The 20,390-nt window shown below is 37.5% G+C and overlaps 1 protein-coding gene across 3 annotated transcripts in view; it reads right to left on the reverse strand.

Annotated features, from left to right (window-relative positions):
* The window catches only part of prkcba (protein kinase C, beta a), a 91,502-nt gene that overhangs the window by 24,452 nt on the left and 46,660 nt on the right, over nt 1-20,390 (reverse strand). For all 3 annotated transcript variants that reach the window (XR_014087224.1, XM_008406066.3, XM_008406060.3), the window contains exons 4-7: nt 11,448-11,559; nt 3,248-3,376; nt 2,695-2,851; nt 2,250-2,384 (exon numbers count right to left, since the gene is read on the reverse strand). Coding sequence is in view for 2 of the 3 variants with exons in the window: in XM_008406066.3 (XP_008404288.1) it covers nt 2,250-2,384; nt 2,695-2,851; nt 3,248-3,376; nt 11,448-11,559 (533 nt within the window). In the remaining variant the exon portion in view is untranslated. The remainder of the gene's footprint in view (nt 1-2,249; nt 2,385-2,694; nt 2,852-3,247; nt 3,377-11,447; nt 11,560-20,390) is intronic.

Here is a 20,390-nt window from a genome sequence, read left to right on the forward strand (position 1 = left end):
GTGAAATGCTATTGAAACACACGGATTGTTGCTATTGAAAACCAACAAATAAAAAAATACAATTAAAATAAACATGAATTATTTTTACTTTTGTTACATCCAAATTAAGTCAGTAGCTCCTTCAGGCCCCCCAGGCCTTCAGGGGCCACATAAATGCTAATGTTTTAAAACACATAGAGAAATTTAAAATTTGTTTATTCAGAATGTCAATGTTGCTCAATTTGATTTAATAGTTTCTGCATAGATAAATGAAATTATTTTAAATTGCTTAACATTTAATTTAAATTTTAAGGAGCTGGTAAGTTTACTTTGTAGAAGTGCAAAGAACAATCTTCATATTTAGATTATTTTGTTACCATAGCAACAATGCTATGAGTTTAATTTTTGAGTTTGAGCTCTGTTTGTTCACAAATGTATAGTATCTCAGTAATTTACAATTATAACTGATTGCTTTTAAAGTCGGCCAATTAAACTACCCCTGCTGTATTCCACTAAATCCATGTTGAAATACTGTTGTTCTTATGGTGTGTTCACACCAAATGCGTTTTGAGCGTCAGGCGTGTCTGGTTTACATTCAAAGTCTATGTGGAGCGTCTGACCTGTCAAATGCTCCAAACGGTTCAAATCGCGCCACAACGACCCTCAACGCGCCTCCGCATAGACTTTGAATGTAAACCAGACGTGCCTGATGCTCAAAACGCGTTTGGTGTGAAGATACCATTAACAGCAGGAGGAGCCCCTCAATCAATTGTGCTCAAGGTCTCATACAGCATTGGTTCAGAGGGGCCGAATACTTTTGCACACTACACTAGTGGTACCCCTGAAAATAATGTGACCAAAGGAACCATGTTAAATCAAGGTGTGTCCACTACTTAGCATCACAGGTTTCTTGTAATTAGTCAGTGGGCCTATATGTAGAGCTACAGGTAGTCACTGTGCTATTTGGTGACATGCTGTGTGTCACACTGAACATGGACCAAAGGAAGTGAAAGAAAGATCCGTCTCAGGAGATTAGAAAGAAGATTATAGACAAACATGTTAAAGGTAAAGGTTATAAGACCATCTCCAAGCAGCTTGAAGTTCATATTATTCAGAAATTTAAGATCCATAAGACTGTAGCCAACCTCCCTGGACGTGACCGCAGGAGGAAAATTGATGACAAAACAAAGAGACGGATAATACAAACGGTAACAAAAAACCTCTAAAGACAATAAAGGTGAACTTCAAGCTCAAGGGACATCAGTGTCAGATCGCACCATCCAATGTTGGTGCGATCCAAAGTGGACTTAATGAGAGGTGACCAAGGAGAACACCACTGTTGAAAAGAAATCATAAAAAAGTCAGACTGGAATTTGCCAAGCTACATGTTGACAAGCCACAAAGCTTCTGGGAGAATGTCCTACCAACAGATGAGACAAAAACGGAACTTTTTGGCGAGGCACATCAGCTCTATGTTTGCAGTTGGAAAAATTAAGCATATCAAAAAACGAACAGTGTCCCTATTGTTCACAGGGTATCTTGAAACTGTGCAGAGTATAATGACGTCTCAAGACTATCAAGGGATTCTAGAGAGAAATGTGCTGTGCAGTATCAGAAATCGTTGTCTTAGTCACAGGTCATGGGTCTTGAAACAAAATAAAGACCCCAAACACACAGCTAAAAACACCCAAGAATAGATAAGGGAAAAACATTGGACTATTCTGAAGTGGCTTTCTATAGCCCTGACCTGAATCCTATTGAGCATCTTTGGAAGGAGCTGAAACATGCCGTCTGGAAAAGGCTTCAAACCTGAGACAACTGGAGCAGTTTGCTCATGAGGAGTGGGCCAAATACCTGCTGAGAGGTGCAGAAGTTTCATGGCCAACTACATGAACTGTTTGATTGCAGGAAAACCTTTTGATTGCCTCAAAAGGTTTTCCTCTTAGCAACAAAATATTAAGTTTAGGGTACCATCAGTTTTGTCCACATCTATTTCATGAGTTTATTTTTTTTATAATTCTGTTGAAGCATGTTTGAAAAGCAAAGTAATGTTTGACTTTCATTTGTTCATTTTCATAGTTTTTATTCATTATTACCTCTGTCACATTGAAGTTATTTCTGTAACCATTGTGGATTTCATTAACCAAGGGGTACCAACAATTTTGTCCACTTGTGTAAAATCGCAACAGTATACACAGAATTCTGCAGTTGTAACATGTCAAAATGAGGAAAGGTTTCGGAAGGCCCAGAATATAATCTCTACTCCTCACCATCCATCTATTCCTTGTTTCTGTAGCTCTGAGATGCCAAAGGAGAGAGATCCCATAAAGTCATTCCGGCTGGTCAAATCCCAGTCCCATACCTCCACTGACAGACGTCGGTCCTTGTCACTTTCTTTGAGCTTACTAAGAGATATCAACAGAAAGCAGGTCTTATGTGAATGCCGACTCTCTTTATTTCAGCACATAAATTAATCTTTTTTTTCTGTTATTACAGTAAGCCAGAAAAACACCAGTCATCTTAGAGAATATGGACAAAACCATAAGGGGATGGGGGGGAATGAGTGGGTGGAGGTGGGTAGTTGGGGGGGAGGGGGGTTGCTTATGTAACTAAAAATGAGGCCAACCTTTCCTGTTATTTTAAAAAACAATGCCAGAAAAGGAACAAGTTGACTTGAAACCACTAAGCACAGAGAGGAGAAGAAGAAAGTCTCACAAAGTGAAGGATTCATTCCAGGTGGGGTTGAGGCAACATTTCATGGTCTTCGTCTTCTGCTTGCTCTCACTCTTGGGGTCGGGAATCAGCTTTAGCTTAACGTAGGGGTCTGATAGGCCATTTGGGTCCATGGGCACCAGGTTCTTTGCCTCTTTGACTGCGGAGGAGAGGGTAGAGAAAAATAAGTTCAACGGAAAAAGAAAAGATACAATATGGATAGTCTGGATTGATTTTTGCCCATGTCTGTCTGCCCTGAACAGCTCTGCATCTGACAACATTTAACACCTGTGTAGTTACTCTTCCATAGTCAATCCCCAGCTGTCTGGCAGAGGAATCTGGCACATGGCTGCACACATCCTGCTGGAGATGTGGGTCAATCGTTGGATAATTGAACGACTAAATGGACTTTCCAGTTTCAGTCTTAGTCTGATGGACCGCTTTGCTTAGAAGCTGTGTGTGTGTGTGTGTGTGTGTGTGTGTGTGTGTGTGTGTGTGTGTGTGTGTGTGTGTGTCAAAGTAAAAATGAAGAGATGAATGGACAGAGAGCACTCACTAGTGACGGCAAGAACGTCGTCAGTGATGTGGGCGGAGATGTGGATACGTCCTCTCCTTTCCGTGTGATCCGTTCCACACAGGCTCGGGACGTTGGCCACACATCGCTTGTGGATGTTCATCATGCAGTCTGAGAAACAAAAATACACACATCAAACAGAAAATGGATGGATGAATGGATTTCTGGTAATTTCTCTGAAAACTCCACAGTCTACAGTTAGATGAAGTTGAAGGACATCCACCGATAGGGAGATTAGCAACTGTCTATAAGGCTGCAGTCTGTAACTTTTCTAAGAAATATATTATTTTAGGGGCTGCACAGTGGCGCAGTTGGTAGAGCTGTTGCCTTGCAGTAAGAAGGTTCTGGGTTTGATTCCCGGCCCCGGTCTTTCTGCATGGAGTCTCCATGTTCTCCCTGTGCATGGTGGGTTTTCTCCAGGTACTCCGGTTTCCTCCCACAGTCCAAAAACATAACTGTCAGGTTAATTGGCCTCTCCAAATTGCCCCTAGGTGTGAGTGTGTGTGTGCATGGTTGTTTGTCCTGTGTGTCTCTGTGTTGCCCCAGGGTGACCCCGCCTCTCGCCCGGTACGCTAGCTGGAGAGAGGCACCAGCAACCCTCCTGACCCCACTGAGGGACAAGGGTGTAAGAAAATGGATGGATGGATATCATTTGAGATATTTGTTGAAATTTTCATCATGTCGTGACATCATGAGACAAAAAAAAAGAGTAAAAAGTTCAAGCTCCTCTCCTTTCTCCCACCACCAACTAAAAACAACCAATCAGAGCCAGGAGGCGGGTCTTAGTGCTGTCAATCTCCCCGCGTATGGTGCTGCTCTTGCCCCCATCTCCTTTCCCACCTTGCTCTCTGTAGCTAGTAGAGCCCACCATGAATGCTGAGACTAGTTAGTATGGCCACTGATGACAGCAGATAAACGGCGAGTTGTTTCTCTGTCGTTGGTATATTGAGCAGCGCGTACATGAGGACGACTGACAGCGCTAAGACCCTCCTACAGGCTTTGATTGGTTGTTTTTGGTCAGGATAACTTGACAGCAACATTTCTTCTCTAATATTACTGCTTGTGGTTAGCAGCACCAGGTTACTAAAAGACATGAAGCAGCAGGAATGTACAGTTTTTTTCTCACACAGCTTTTTCATATTGAGGTGTTTCTTTTGTTTAATAACTAAGAAAATATAGCTTCAGTAGCTTTAGACTATATTTAAATAAGGGTTAGAACCTGGTAAAAACCAGATGATTCTAAGTCCTGATGTGTAAAACCAAGGAATTAAAAGTGTTTATTTTGAACTCACTGCATCAACAGCAAACATCTTCTGACTATCTCCTGCTCTGATTGATCTCATTGCACATCAGAATCCTCTTTAACACAGTGTGTTAGAAAACTTTCTAACATTTTCATAAATTGTAGTTCACTGTAGCCATAAGTAACAAAAATAAATTTTATTCTTAAAGATTAGATGTTTCTTAGCAAAGATGGAAATAAAAAAACAAACAAACAAATATGACTATAAAACTTAAAAACTATTTTGCAGAATATAATAAAGAATGGCAAGAATAACAAACCAGAAAAGAATAGACAAAGTTAATTATAGGGTCATGTATAACAGGCAGCCAATGTAAATTCTCATTCTGTCCACTAGATGGCAGACTCCTCTGATCTTCCATGTCAATCATTGAGCTCCAATCACCAACCAATCAGTGGATGGAGGAGAAGCTCTGAAAATGCTTTTCTGTTGTTGTTGGTTCTTGTGTTAAATCTAATCTCACATCTCCAACAGAGAGAACTCCACACACATCGTTCCTCCCACTCAGACAGACAGCTAAACAGCTCAACTGCTGAATAAACTAACAGTTTCATGGCCGCAGATGGACTCTACATGTATATATTCACATTGTGTGGACACACAGAAACAATCTCATTCAAAACATTATACATCTATTTGATTGAATTAATTTGAACACGAGAATATTTAGAGTTTTTGTTATTATACTTACTCCGGGTTCCTCCCACAGTCCAAAAACATGACCGTCAGGTTAATTGGTCTCTCCAAATTCTCCCTAGGTGTGTGTGTGTGTGTCAGGCATGTGCAGAGAGAGGGGCGGGGGGCTTTTTGCTCCTTGCCCCCAAGTGCCCTTTTGGTCAATTTTTATTTTATTTTTTTTTGTATTATTATTTTCTAAGCCCTCTTGTGACACATAACATGTACTAAAATTATTATTATTATATTATTATTTTATTATAATTTTTTTTTTTTACAACATAATACGTCGGTCACTTTGTTACCTTTGACCTTTTGCCCGCGACGCATGACGCAATTTCCTCTAGCGCAGTGAGATAAAGCGGCTAACTGGAGCTAAACGTAGCGAACGTTCCAGATTACAGAACAGTTTTTGGTGAATAAAGTGGAGACTTGCTGCTTGTCAGATTATGGAAAACGTTGAAGTATCGTTTCTGCTTCAGCTCAGAGTCTAAGCGGTTTAAGCAGAGAGGTAATGAAATACAACAGACACTGACAGGCCTCTGCGTCTGCCTTTCTCTGAAGAACTACTGAGGGGAGGAGACAACCAGGTGAGGAGAAACTGTTCTTATCTATTGATTCACTATTTTTATTATACAGACATTATAATAGCTGTTGTTGTTGTGCTATTAGCTAGCTGCTAGCTAACGATTTTGCTAGCAAAGCAAGATAACTAAAAGCTTCTTCCCTGTATCTTTAATGATATCAGTCATTCTTCAGTATTGCTTATGTAATAAGGCACATCGCCCGTCCAAAACCGATCATCTCCATAATGGATATATGTCCGATCTTCTAATTTCCTTTGCTGCATAATGTACATCACATTTATTCTGATGTTAGGTAAATGTATCTTGAAGGACAATAACACTTAAATAAAAGTCCAACAAGGATATTCATTTAGAATTAAAAATAACTCACCCTGAATTACCATGACAGATATAATGAATGTAATAAAAGTGACATTAATGAAGGGAAAAAACTCAACACAGACTTTAAGTTTAGTTTCTGGTTCACAGAGGATGAAGTTAAATTTGTTTCCCAATTATTCAATGGGGGGGAAAAACTAACCTCAGTTAAGTAAAATGAAATTGTAATCAAAACTTTTGGAATTGTAATGATTTCTTTTTTAAAAAACCAAATTGTTTTGTTTAAAAAACTTTTAATAACTAATTTTTGTCTCGTGAACTTAAAGTTATTTTCCAAACAAACTTTTATTTGCACACATCATAAATCTTTTGTGATTTTAGGCCCTGCCCACGACGTCATGTGAGAATCACAAGCAAAACTTTGAGTCACAAACAAAAACTTAGAATATCAAGAAAAGATTTATGACAAGCGCAAATAAGTTTGTTTTGCAAAAAAAATTCACTTCATTAGACGAATGTGTGATTTAAATGTTTAAAACAGTTTTTTAAGCAAAACTCAGGCTTTTCTCATGGTGACATGCATTAACAATTCAATTTTTTTCTGCAGTTCCATCTTAAAGTTTGATGCAGCTCTGCTTTCCTGAATGGACCGTCTTCATCTCCACTGCAGCAAACAGGCAGCTCTGTTTTATAGATTACAGTCACTAAAAGGTTGCTTTGTGCCCTTGTTTATATTTTAATAGTGTAATTCTGTAAAGACAAAATATGTCTGGTGGTCCAGCTCTGATTTACATATCTTGCTAAATTGCGGGTTTGAATATTGCAAAACTTTCCTATAACAAAACAAACCTGCAGAAAGAAATTACTAATATCTTACATATGCATAGTTGTATGCTCTATATAGAAATCTCCCTTAGCTTTGATTGTATATCTCACAATTTTGTAATTTATCATTGTTTATTAAACTTTGAAAGCTGAGAGGCTTTGTTAATATTCTGTCCTAGAATGTGGTTAGATGGGCCCTTTTTTTTTTTGGATCACCTGCCCCTTTAGTGGTCTCTGCACGGCCCTGGTGTGTGTTCATGGTTGTTTGTCCTGTGTGTCTCTGTGTTGCCCTGCGACAGACTGGCGACCTGTCCGGGGTGAACCCCACCTCTCGCCCGGGGCGTTGGATGGAGATGGACACCAGCAACCCTCCCGACCCCACTGAGGGACAAGGGCGTAAAGAAAATGGATGGATGGATGGATGTTCTTATACTTTGTTGGCCTAATAATTAACATTTTCATATTTCAACTATTTTTTTCCCCAACAAAAACACTTGCATAAAAGAAAGAAATTATGAAAAACTATAAATTGTGGCTTTTATGAGTCATAGATAAAACATAGATATACGTGGTTTGGTCCTTGTCTTAAGTCTAAGCAAACGAGAATTGAAATGAATGTGCTTCATTCTTCTGTAAAGCTGAATAATGGCACTAAGATTATACATAGCAGTCAGTTTCTGCCAATATGATTCACTGGTTGTGTGAGCACATTTTGGCAGGTGGGGATTAATGCAAAGCTTACAGCAGATACTGCAGAGACATACTGATGTCTGGAAAATGTAGGTCCATCCTTCTACAGCTTGAGTTCACTGAGAAGTGGAAAACTAGACAGGTGCCAATCTTCATGTGTGGAAACCTCATAGCCAGTGTAAAATTGTAATAAACCAAATGCTTGGTTTTCATTCGCCATGATAAAGTACATGAACAGAAACAAGAGCTTGAAATATCACCATGTGTGATGATTCTAATAGTCTCATCTTTTTTTTAAACTGAATTACTGAAATAACTTTTGATGCTGTTCTAATTTATTGAGATGTACTTGTGATCTAAATGTACACATTGTCCAGTTTAGATAAACAACCACACAGAAATCAGCTAATCCAAACTAGAAAAGAACTAAATGTGTTAACATGTTTCTAACAAACTTCAGTTCTTCATGCTGAACCAGGTTCATTTTTGTACCTGTTCTGTCCTTGTTCCAACAACAGCGGATGTACCAAAGTTTTCTATCTGGATATGATACGTTTATACAGACCCACATAAAACTAGACCTGTTGGAAAATTATGTAAAAGAGGCTGTTGTAATGTATTCATTAGCAGGCTGGGTCAAAGTCCATCACTCAGTGGGCACTGCATGGTGCAATGAGGAAATAATATTAATAATGGTCATGGTTAAATAGAGGTCTGCAGAAACACACTTCCTGTTTGTATCAGCAATAAATAAAACAAAGTGAATGAATATAAAAACCAGACTGTGAGACGGTGAATTCAGAGATGTAATGCATGTGAATTAAATCCGGGCAGAAAGTCGAAACACACAACCAGGGATAAGCAACCAAAAAAGACTGGGAAGCTGAAAGGAACAGCTGAAAAATCAGAGAAATGTAATGTAATGATTGATAGCAAACATCTTCTGACATCTTAAATAGATCAAATCTGTGGTTCACCCCGGTGGATGAGAGGGTAGCCTCCCTCCGACTACGGGTGGGGGGACAGGTTCTGACTGTTGTCTGCTCTTACGGGCCGAACAGCAGTTCAGATTACCCACCCTTCTTGGAGTCCTTAGAGGGGGAACTGGAGAGTGCCCCTCCTGGGGACTCCCTTGATCTACTGGGGGACTTCAACACTCACGTGGGCAATGACAGTGAGACCTGGAGAGGCGTGGTTGGGAGGAACGCCCCCCCATATCTGAACTCGAGGTGTGTTCTATTGTTGGACTTCTGTGCTCGTCACGGATTGTCCATCACAAACATCCGTTTTGGTGGCCTTAGGATCGCATCTCTGCTTTTTGTGGATGATGTGGTCCTGTTGGCTTCATCGGAACGTGATCTGCAGCTCTCACTGGAGCAGTTCGCAGCCGAGTGTGAAGCGGCAGGGATCAGGCTCAGTGCCTCCAAATCCGAGGCCATGGTGTTGAGCCGGAAAAGGGTAGAGTGCCTTCTCCGGGTCAGGGGGGTCGTCCTGCCTCAAGTGGAGGAGTTTAAGTATCTGGGGATCTTGTTCACGAATGAGGAAAGAAGGGAGCGGGAGGTCGACAGGCGGATTGGGGCAGTGTCTGCCGTGAAGTGTCTCTCGGCTGGCCTGGGAACACCTTGGGATTCCCCCGGAGGAGCTGGAAGAAGTGGCTGGAGAGGGACGTCTGGACCTCCCTTCTGAAGCTGCTGCCCCCGCGACCCGACCCCGGATAAGCGGAAGAAAATGGATGGATGGATGGATGGATGGTTGTCCAATATTAGGAAAACCTACTAATGCCATTTTATTGCTGTATGTTGTTTTGAAGTTAATCCACATGTTTTCTACTTTCTGTGACCGTTTTCCCATAACGCTCCTTAAACTTTAGAATCTCAGTCTAATCTGTCCGAGTTGCGAAGGCTGCAGGAACGTCCATCCATTCAACCAATATAATGAATAAATTAAAGGGATGCATAGCAAGACTGTGTGACCTCTGAAATTAGAGGTACACCTATTTCAGTTTTCTGGCTGATCGCTGATTACTGATCTTTAAAAAGCTTGACCTGCCAATTCCGATTTTGGCTGATACTTTTTTGAGACTTTTTTGTTATAAATTTTGCTATATTATTTATTTATTTATTTCGAACATGATAGTATAAAATCATGTACAAGAACAAGGAATGCAAAAGACATATTTTTGTACCAAAGTAATCTTGACAGGCTGGAAAAGGAGTTGGAAGAAGTAAGAAACTTATGAACTCCTACCCCATAAACTCATATGATATTTTCAGATGGACCCTTACTAATAAATCAAATCAAAAGTAAAAATAAGCAGGTTAATTAATTTTCCATTTTATCTGAGCTTACATATGTCCAAGTATATACATGCATACATCCATACCCACACACTCATATGCATTAGCCTCAATTTACATATACACATTAGTGTTCACCCATATTTCTATATCTTGTGAAAATGACCTCCTTATATTTCCTTTTATTAAATTTTCACTTTGTTTCCACTCCTCATTTAACTTGCTCCATAACTTTACCCCGTGAATTGAAATACAAAAGCTCTTTCTTATTGTTCGTAAACTACGAATCCTTAAGTCGGAGTAACCCTTTACGTTATATCCCCCTTCTCTCTCAAAAAACATGCTCTGTTTGAGCTCAGGTACAGTTTATTAGATGCTTTACACATAATTTGAGCGATTTTAAATTCCACCAGATCTTCAAATTTAAGAGTTCTAGATTTTAAGGATAATGGGTTTGTGTGCTCATAATAACCAACATTATGGATGATTCTAATGGCTCGGTTCTGTAGGATACTTAGTGGATGTAAAGAGCTTTACTAATTAATTTCCCACACTTCTGAACAATATGTTAAATATGGCAAAATCAGAGAGTTATATAGAATATGAAGTCATTTATTATTCAGAATATGTCTGGCTTTACTAATATGCTTTTACTTAGTTATCTTAGTTATCATTATATAGCTGGACTGTATCCAATGTGTAAAAATAATGAGGCTTACTGAAAATTTCAAAATAAAAGCCTTGACATTTTTCACATCAGGTAATTGCTCTTTTGGGCTTTATGTGACGGGTTTAAACAAACTACTGTTACACATTGAATTGGTGAGGTAGTTAAAATGAAGCTACCAATTGGCCAATCATCCAAAATTCAGGAAATTTGGGCAGATTTTCTGCGGACCCATAATTAATGCCGCAGAACGTAACTTTTACAAACATATGCAGGCTATGTAGTGGTGAACCAGCTGTAGCTTATAGCAACAAGCAAGTGAGAGAGTGTGAGTATGAGAGTGATTAACAGCGTTAAGACCCTCCTCCTGGCTCTGATTGGTTGTTTCTGACTGAGTGGTGAATTTCTGCAGTTAGTTCTAGGAGCAGTGGCAGAAGGCAGAGGAGCCATATATTGTACTCTAACGACATAATAGTAATAATGTTAACAAATAAGTAAAAACCATATTTTTTAAATAAAATATATATACTGCAGCTTTAAAAAAAAGGAAGGTTTTGTTTTATATGCCAACTGTAACTGAAGGGAAAACAACTGCACCCTGGTGAAAATAGGGGAAAATTCCTCTCATCTTCAGGACTTGATCTTGATTTGTGTTTGCTTCATGAATCCAGAGCAGAAATACATTGAAGAGTGGCAGTAAAATATGTGCAAAAATGGAGGAGATTCTCCCTGAACAAACTCTCTTTGCTGCCAAACTCACAGTTCTCTGTGCTCAAGCTACAGCATACAAACAAGCAGCTAAATGCTTTGAATACATACGGTCGCATTTCATGCCCTGGTGTATCAGCCCATACAGGAGGGAGCCGCAGTGGTCACAGAAGGTGGGGCTGGAATAGGTGTGGACCCGAAACTTGTGTTTACTGCGAGGATCCTGGAGAAACATAAAGAATCAATCAATCAAGTTTATTTGTACCGTAAATTTCAGCAACAAGGAAGTTCAATATGGAGAGCCATTTCATCCAAAATTAAATAAATAAATAATTGGGTGAAATAAATAAACAAATGAGTAAAATAAATCAATAAATGAAAAAAATTAGTTAAATAAATGTCATTTTATTTCCATTTACATTTGTTCATTTTATTCCCAGATTACTTTAACCCTTTATGTTTCCATTTTCATTTGTCCAATTTAAATTTGTCCTTTTTGTTTACCCATTTTTCATTTATCCCTTTATCCATTTACACATTTTTTATGAATCTATTTTTTATTTAACCACGTTTCAATTTTTATTTATTTTTCATATTATCAATTTTTCAATTTCCCATTTTCATTTATCTATTTTTTATTTATTCTTTTATCCATTTTTCATTAATCCAATTTTCAATCTCCCAGTTTAATTTATCAATTTCTCATGTTTCTCTTTTATTTAGCCATTTTTCCTTCATCTATTTTTCATTTAACATTTATTTGAAAAATGTGTAATTTTCCCATTTTCCTTATTCATTTGGTATTTCATTATTTTCTTATTTATGACATTCCATTTTCCCCTCTTCGATCCTGCTTTAATATGATAATGAGGGGCGGTGTCTTCAGGCTACAATGGCAGCCTATTGGTTGATTAGATACAACTGCAGCGCAGACCTTTTTCACAACCGAAAGCTGCATCTGAAAGGGGTGGGGCACTTCCTGTTTTTGTGACTGTAATTCAAGTATTCTGAGAAATGTCTCTCCTCTGAATAGGTCATTTTCATCATCGTTACTTAATTTGCCCGCACTTTCGCTGATGCGGAGGAAATCGCAGCGGCGAATTCGCCCACCAACAAATGTGTGAAGGGATACAAGTTCTTCCACGAAGAATATATCCACAACTATCAAGGTAAGAAAAGACGTATAGGGGTGCCGAGCAAGATGGCGGAGTGAGTGGTCGTTCTTTGCAAGCTCTCCCGAGATTGTCTGGATAAGGAGCTGTTATTGCTGCTTTAACACAGGGAAGCATTTATTACGAGACCGTCGTTAAATATTGCGCTTAAAAAAGATGTCCTGAAAACTTCAAATATTGGCTGCAAGTGGTAAGCGCAAATCTGTCAGCACGGAAAATACACCAACTAAGATGTCGGCTAAAAGTCACAAATCAACGGAAGACCACGACTTCGCTGAAAACATTATAGCAACTTTAAAGTTGACGATAAACGAGAGAGCAGACGGTCTGCAAGCTAACATAAATGATCTCAAAGATTCGGTGGATTATATCCACGCTGAAATGAAAGAAATGCAAGAGAACATGACAGAAACCGTCAGGAGAGTTGAGAAATCAGAAAAAAAGATGCTGCAAATGGAAAATGAGCTGCTCGAACTTTCACTTTATAAAAGAAGATGGGACTTGCGGCTTTTGGGAATAGATGAAGAAGAAGGAGAAGATGTTCATAGCAAGATTATTTCCATTTGCCAGAAGACAGCGCCAGGATGCAAAGAAAAACTACCAGACGTCATCGACAGGGTACACCGGCTGCGTCGCGTTACAGGATCGAGACGTCCTCGAGAAGTGATGATCCAGTTCTCAATGAGACACTACAGAGATGCGGTATGGAAGGCGGCCAAGTAGTCATCTTTTCTGAAATCAAACAACCTGCACTTCAAGGAGGACTTCTCCTCAGAGGACCGTCAGAGAAGAAACATGCTGTGGCCGCTGGTGAAAACAGAAGGGAAAACAACTTCTACATCGGTCCCAGAGCCTCTGTTACTGACAAAGGAGGAAAGAGGAAAGAACTTGAACCTGCTAATGACTAGAGGCCATCTTGAGAACCAGAACTAACAGTTAAGTAATGACATTTGAAAAAGCTCCGTTTATCATATAATTTCTCTGTTGGAAGAGTTTTAGATCTTCCTGTAACTCCATTTTCCGGGTTAGAAGCAACAACTCTTAGTAGCATTTCTTTTATAAAGTTATTTCACTTAATGCTCGAGGGTTAAGGAACAACACTAAAAGAAAGGCAACTTTTTTATATCTTAAAAATTTTAAGGCTGATTTCTATTTTATCCAAGAAACTCATTCAACTGCAAATGATACAAAATTCTGGAAAACTCAGTGGGGGGACGAACTATGACTGGCACATGACACTACTCAATCAGCAGGAGTGGCAATATTACGGAACAACTTCAGTGGAGATGTATTATGTTCACTCTTGAATATGAATATCATTATTGGTGGGGACTTCAATTCGACTCTTGACGATGCATTAGATAGATTTCCTCCAAAGGTTAATACAAATCCAAACACAGTTCTAAAAAACTTTATATCAACCTTTGGCCTGACTGATGTATGGAGACAAAAAAATAGCTCCAAAGTTGAATTTACATGGCAAAACAAAACGGGCTCCTTTAAGTCGAGAATTGATTTCTGGCTGGTGTCTGATTTAATAGCAGATGAAATTAAGTCGAATATTCTTCCAGCTCCTTTATCAGACCACAGGCTTATTTTAATTGAAAAAACTAAATTAAACCAGTACGGGGAAAATAAAATTACAGCTTACTGGAAACTCAACTCTTCACTTTTACAGAATAAAACAGTAGAAGAAAACATTAAACAAATAATTATAAAGTATTGGAATACAGCTTGCAGTCAGAAGGAATTTAGTAAAAATTGGAACTCCTAAAATATGAACTTCGAAAAATGTTTATGAAAACTGGAACTGAAATTGCTAAAAGAAAAAGTAAAATAGAATCAGAAATAAAAAAAATTATCTTACTGAACAATGTCCTGCCAGAAAATATGTCTGAAGAACAAAAATTAGATTAAACCAATTACAAGTGAACCTGGACAAGATTTACATTTCCAAAGGTGCGTACATCAGATCGAGACAGAAATGGTTAGAAGAAGGAGAAAAAAACTCTTCTTACTTTTTCAGATTAGAAAAAAACCATCAAATTTCTAACAGTATTATGAAACTTCAAATCAATAATAATATCTGTGAAGATCCTGTTCAAATCTCTTCTTACTGTGAAGCTTTTTTCCAAGAACTTTATCAGTCAAGATGTTCCGAAGAAAATGTCACACAATTTAACTCTCTAAATAAAATGCAACAAATTAGTAAAAATAATAAAGAACAATGTGATTCCATGATTACACTTGAAGACATCAAAAAATCCATCAATAAATTAAAACTAAACACGTCACCAGGGACCGATGGCCTCAATGCAGAATTTTATAAAAAGTTTTCAGATCAGCTATCGCCATTTTTACATCAAGTTTATCTTGAAAGTTTGGATTCTGGATCACTTCCACCAACGATGACCCAAGGTCTCATTACATTGATCCCTAAACCACAAAAAGACAAGCTTTTTTTGGATAACTGGCGACCAATTACATTACTACAAAATGACTATAAAATTATTGCAGGTTGTATTGTTACAAAAATTAAGAACACTCTTGAAGAAGTGGTTGATGAAACTCAGTCTGGATTCATACCAGGTAGACATATAACTAATAATATTAGACTTATATTGGATCTGATAGATTACTCAGATTTAATAGAGGGGGATGGTCTCATATTATTTCTGGATTTTTTTAAAGCCTTTGATACAGTTGAACATACATTTCTGTTTAAAACATTCGGATTCGGACAAATCTTAATTAAAAGTTGTCAAATGTTATATAAGAATTGTAATGCATCTGTAAAATTATCACATGGCTGCACCAAAAGGTTTTATTTGAAAAGAGGTCTCAGACAAGGGTGTCCAGTCTCCCCATATTTATTTATTCTGGCCATGCAAATTCTTTCAGTTAAAATCAAGGAAAAAATTACAGGGATTAATGTTGCAAACAGAAATATCATAATTTCCCAGCTTGCACTTTTTTAAAGAATAAATGTGAAATAAAAAGCTCTATTGAAATCATCAACACCTTCTCTAAAGCTTCTGGTTTGACTTTAAATCTAAACAAATGTGAATTACTTTCCATTAAAAGGCACATTCCTCAACATTCCTATAAAAGACAAAGTTAAATATCTTGGAATCACAATAATTAAAGATCAAAATATAAGATGAGTAGAAAATTTTAACCCCATAATTAAAATAGTTGAACAAAGATTTAATTTATGGCTCCAGCGAGATCTCTCTCTTTTAGGACGTCCATTATTAGTCAAAGCTGAAGGCTTATCTAGACTCGTTTATCCGGCTCCTGATGTTCCCAAACAAATCAGTACCAATATTAACAAAATAAACTTTAACTTTATATGGAAAAAGAAATGCCATCTCATCAAGAAAAATATACTAATGAATAAAGTTGAAAAAGGTGCAATTGAAGCCCTTGAGTTCACATCTTTAAACAATTCATTCAAAATTAAGTATTTAAAAAACCTTCTAAAAAACCCAAACTGTATGAAATGCTATTCCCATTTACAACTTTGAGAAAATTGGAGGATTACCCTTTCTTCTTAGATGCAATTATAGTATACCTAAAATACGCCTAGAATTATCTCTGTTTCATAAACAAATGCTGTTAAGCTGGTCACTTTTGTACAAACGCAATTTTTCTCCTCATAAATATTATATCTGGAATAATGAAGACATTAAATATAAAAATAAGATAATATTTTATAGAAAATGGTTTTACAGAGGAATATTGCATGTAAGCCAATTATTAAATCCAAATGGTCATTTATTGTCTTGTTCTGACTTTATGTTACTTTTTCAATTTCCTGTTAGTCCTAAAGAATATGCTGTGGTGTTTAACGCGATCCCTAGCGGGTCATTAAAGCTTTGATCATCTTTACCTTCAGATCAAATTCACTCAATGCCAAGTTTTGATCCAAACTCCATTTATATTGATTATGATTGTCCTTTTATAAGAAAACAACCAACAAAATATTAATAAATATTCTATTATGAGATGTTGTTTTTTCACCAGTTTATATATTCTATTGGTCCAACATTTTTGAAAATATAAATTGGAAGTGGACTTGGTTGCTGCTAAAAAAAAATTAATAAATAATAAAGTAAGAGAAATTTCTTATAAAATTATTCATAATGTTTATCCTGTTAAAACATTTTTGATAAAAAGATATAAATGGGATCTGGACCCTATGTGTACTTTCTGTAAAATTAATGAAGAAAAGCTTGTTCATCTTTTTTGGGATTGTAATTACACCAAAATATTCTGGAGAGATATGTCAATTTTCTTTCACCAAAAAAATCTCAATATTACTTTAACAAATAAGGATATTTTGTTTGGAATTGAGAAATGTAAACTTTCCAAAAAAAGATTTTTTATATGTTGTTAACTTTTTTATTATTTATGGTAAATATCATATTCACACCTCCAAGTATTTACAGCAAAAGCCTAATTTCCAGATCTTATTATCTTCTATTAATATCTATATCGAATCCTTAAAAGTAAGCTCAAATGCTAAAGCCATTCAAATCATAACTGCCCTTAAAAGAACTGCAACCCTCGAGCAACGATGTGATTTTGACTTTGTAAATTAATTGTTCTATGTTCTGTAAAGCCCTTGGATGTTGCATCTATGTTTGTAACTACTAGTGTTCTATATTGTTCCTGTATGTTGCTTGTTTGAAATAAAAAAAAGAAAAAAAAAGAAAAGACGTAGCTTAGCGAGCTAACCGCTAGCTACAAGATATGAACTACACAACACCGTAATGAAGCCCAACTTAGTTTGCTAAATTACGTGGAATAGAGATAGACATAGTGTAAACTTTTCAATTATATTTTGACATTCTGAAATGTATTTGCCAGTACAGTTTGTGAAAAACAGCATGCTAGATCAGATACTAGATGACACTTGATGTTGAAACTATGCTTTATTTCTGCATGTCTGTAGTGTCAGATATTGTGGACGGACAGGTCGTTGTCAGAGCTACATGCTTCAGACACATGAAGAAAAATTAGGAACCGCACAAGCTGCAGGTTTGAAACAGTCAGAAAGCCGGTGGACTCTTGCTCGTTAGTTCGAGTTTCTGTTCATATTTCACACCAGAAGAACTTTCACGTACGAGTTCTGGACTACTAGGAGCTTATCCTAACATCTTCCTGTTCAGTGGTTACTATTTGTTTTCTGTTTCTGTTGCAACATAGTCTGTTTTTCTGCTGCTGTTGAAGCTTACCTTCAAATTAGAATCTATTACTTGTTTAAAGCTAAGCATGCTAATGATGTATATATGTGTTGCTAAAAACAGTTGTCTATTTTAAATATCACTGGGTGTTGGAAAAGAAAAGGCTGAATTATTGGACTATTCCTGTAGCTGTGCAGCTGGTAAAGGTGTTTGCAATCATGTAGTTGCACTTCTTTACCAGACTGCACACGACTCCCAACTCCAGCTGCCAACTGTTCCTCCTGCACAAGCAACTTACAAAGATGGCACAGACCAAGAACACAGGTAAGAAAAAAAGAGTGGAACACATTGTCCTATGGTACGTGATATCCTACCATATACTAAATATACTACAGTCATATGAAAAAGTTTGGGCACCCCTATTAATCTTAATCTTTTTTTTTCTAGATATGTGGGTGTTTGCAACAGCTATTTCAGTTTGATATATCTAATAACTGATGGACACAGTAATATTTCAGTATTGAAATGAAGTTTATTGTACTAACAGAAAATATGCAATATGCATCAAAACAAAATTTGACAGGTGCAAAAATATGGGTACCCTTATCATTTTATTGATTTGAATACTCCTAATTACTTTTCACTGACTTACTGAAGCACAAAATTGGTTTGGTAACCTCATTAAGCTTTGAACTTCATAACCAGGTGTAGCCAATCATGAGAAAAGGTATTTAATGTGGCCTATTGCAAGATGCTCTCCTATTTGAATCTCCTCTGAAGAGTGGCATCATGGGCTCCTCAAAACGGCTCTCAAATGATCTGAAAACAAAGATTGTTCAACATAGTTGTTTAGGGGAAGGATACAAAAAGTTATCTCAGAGATTTCAGCTGTCAGTTTCCACTGTGAGGAGCATAGTAAGGAAATGGAAGACCACTGGGACAGTTCTTGTTAAGCCCAGAAGTGGCAGGCCAAGAAAAATATCAGAGAGGCAGAGAAGAAGAATGGTGAGAACCGCTGAGGACAACCCACAGACCACCTCCAAAGACCTGCAGCATCATCTTGCTGCAGATGGTGTCACTGTGCATCGTTCAACAATTCAGCGCACTTTGCACAAGGAGAAGCTGTATGGGAGAGTGATGCGAAAAAAGCCGTTTCTGCAAGCACGCCACAAACAGCCGTTTGAGATGTGCAAAAGCACATTTAGACGAGCCAGCTTCATTTTGGAATAAGGTCCTGTGGACCGAAGAAACAAAGATTGAGTTGTTTGGTCATAAAAAAAAGCCATTATGCATGGCGGCAAAAAAACACAGCATTCCAAGAAAAACACTTGCTACCCACTGTAAAATTTGGTGGAGGTTCCATCATGCTGTGGGGCTGTGTGGCCAATGCCGGCACTGGGAATCTTGTTAAAGTTGAAGGTCGCATGGATTCCACTCAATGAGAATAATGTTCAAGAATAAGTTACGAAGTTGAAGTTACACCGGGGATGGATATTTCAGCAAGACAATTATCCAAAGCACCGCTCCAAATCTACTCAGGCATTCATGCAGAGGAACAATTACAATGTTCTGGATGGCCATCCAGTCCGCAGACCTGAATGTCATTGAACATCTGTGGGATGATTTGAAGCGGGCTGTCCATGCTCTGTGACCATCAAACTTAACTGAACTGGAATTGTTTCGTAAAGAGGAATGGTCAAAAATACCTTCATCCAGGATCCAGGAACTCATTAAAAGCTACAGGAAGCGACTAGAGGCTGTTATTTTTGCTAAAGGAGGATTTACTAAATATTAATGTCACTTTTCTGTTGAGGTGCCCATATTTTGCACCTGTCAAATTTTGTGTTAACGCGTACTGCACTTTTTTTTTTAGTTCAATAAACCTAATTTCAATACTGAAATATTACTGTGTCCATAAGTTATTGGTTATATCAAACTGAAAAAGCTGTTGCAAACACCCAAATATTTAGAAATTAAAATGATTAAGATTAATAGGGGTGCCCAAACTTTTTCATATGACTGTACATATACTAAATTACATATACTGTCATATGATCTTAAAATAACAATACTATAGTTATGTAGACAATTTATTCCCCCTTTGATTGTGTTGCACAGCCATTTATGTTCCTTTCCCACCTGTATTTTATAATTGCCATATAAAGTTTGCTGTAATCTTAATATTACGTGTGTCAAATATAATTTCTCTCAGAATGTGTTTGGAATATTTCTCTTTTGTAAGCAACGAAAAAAAAAATACAGGCTCAACTGCTATCAATTAGTTTTATTTGCAAGTTGGGTAAAAATCTAAACTGTACCAAATCAGTCCCATTATGTCCTAACAAATTGCTCACCCATCCCTTTATTTGTTCTTTAGTTTGACGTATCTTTCTGTGTATTTCTTGTACGGGGATACATCCCGGGGATACTATGGGGAGAAAAGGTATCCGCACTCCACACTTTACAGAGCTTACACAGGTATAACTTTTGGTTTATTTTTTTATACCTATGTTTCCTTTGTCAAAACTTATGATTCTTATGATTTTGTCACTGATGTTTGTAGGACCACTTCCAGATCCCGACATCCTGGCATCAGGAGAAAACCTACGCCAGCTGGAGTCCCAACCACTTATTGCTCTTGTCCTACATGGTCTTTCAAATTTGGAGCTGGTTCCATCCAAATTTGGGCCTGT

The sequence above is a fragment of the Poecilia reticulata genome, chromosome 1 (genome assembly GCF_904066995.2).
Source record: "Poecilia reticulata chromosome 1, P_reticulata-male-v2, whole genome shotgun sequence".
NCBI classification, from domain to species: Eukaryota; Metazoa; Chordata; class Actinopteri; order Cyprinodontiformes; family Poeciliidae; genus Poecilia; species Poecilia reticulata.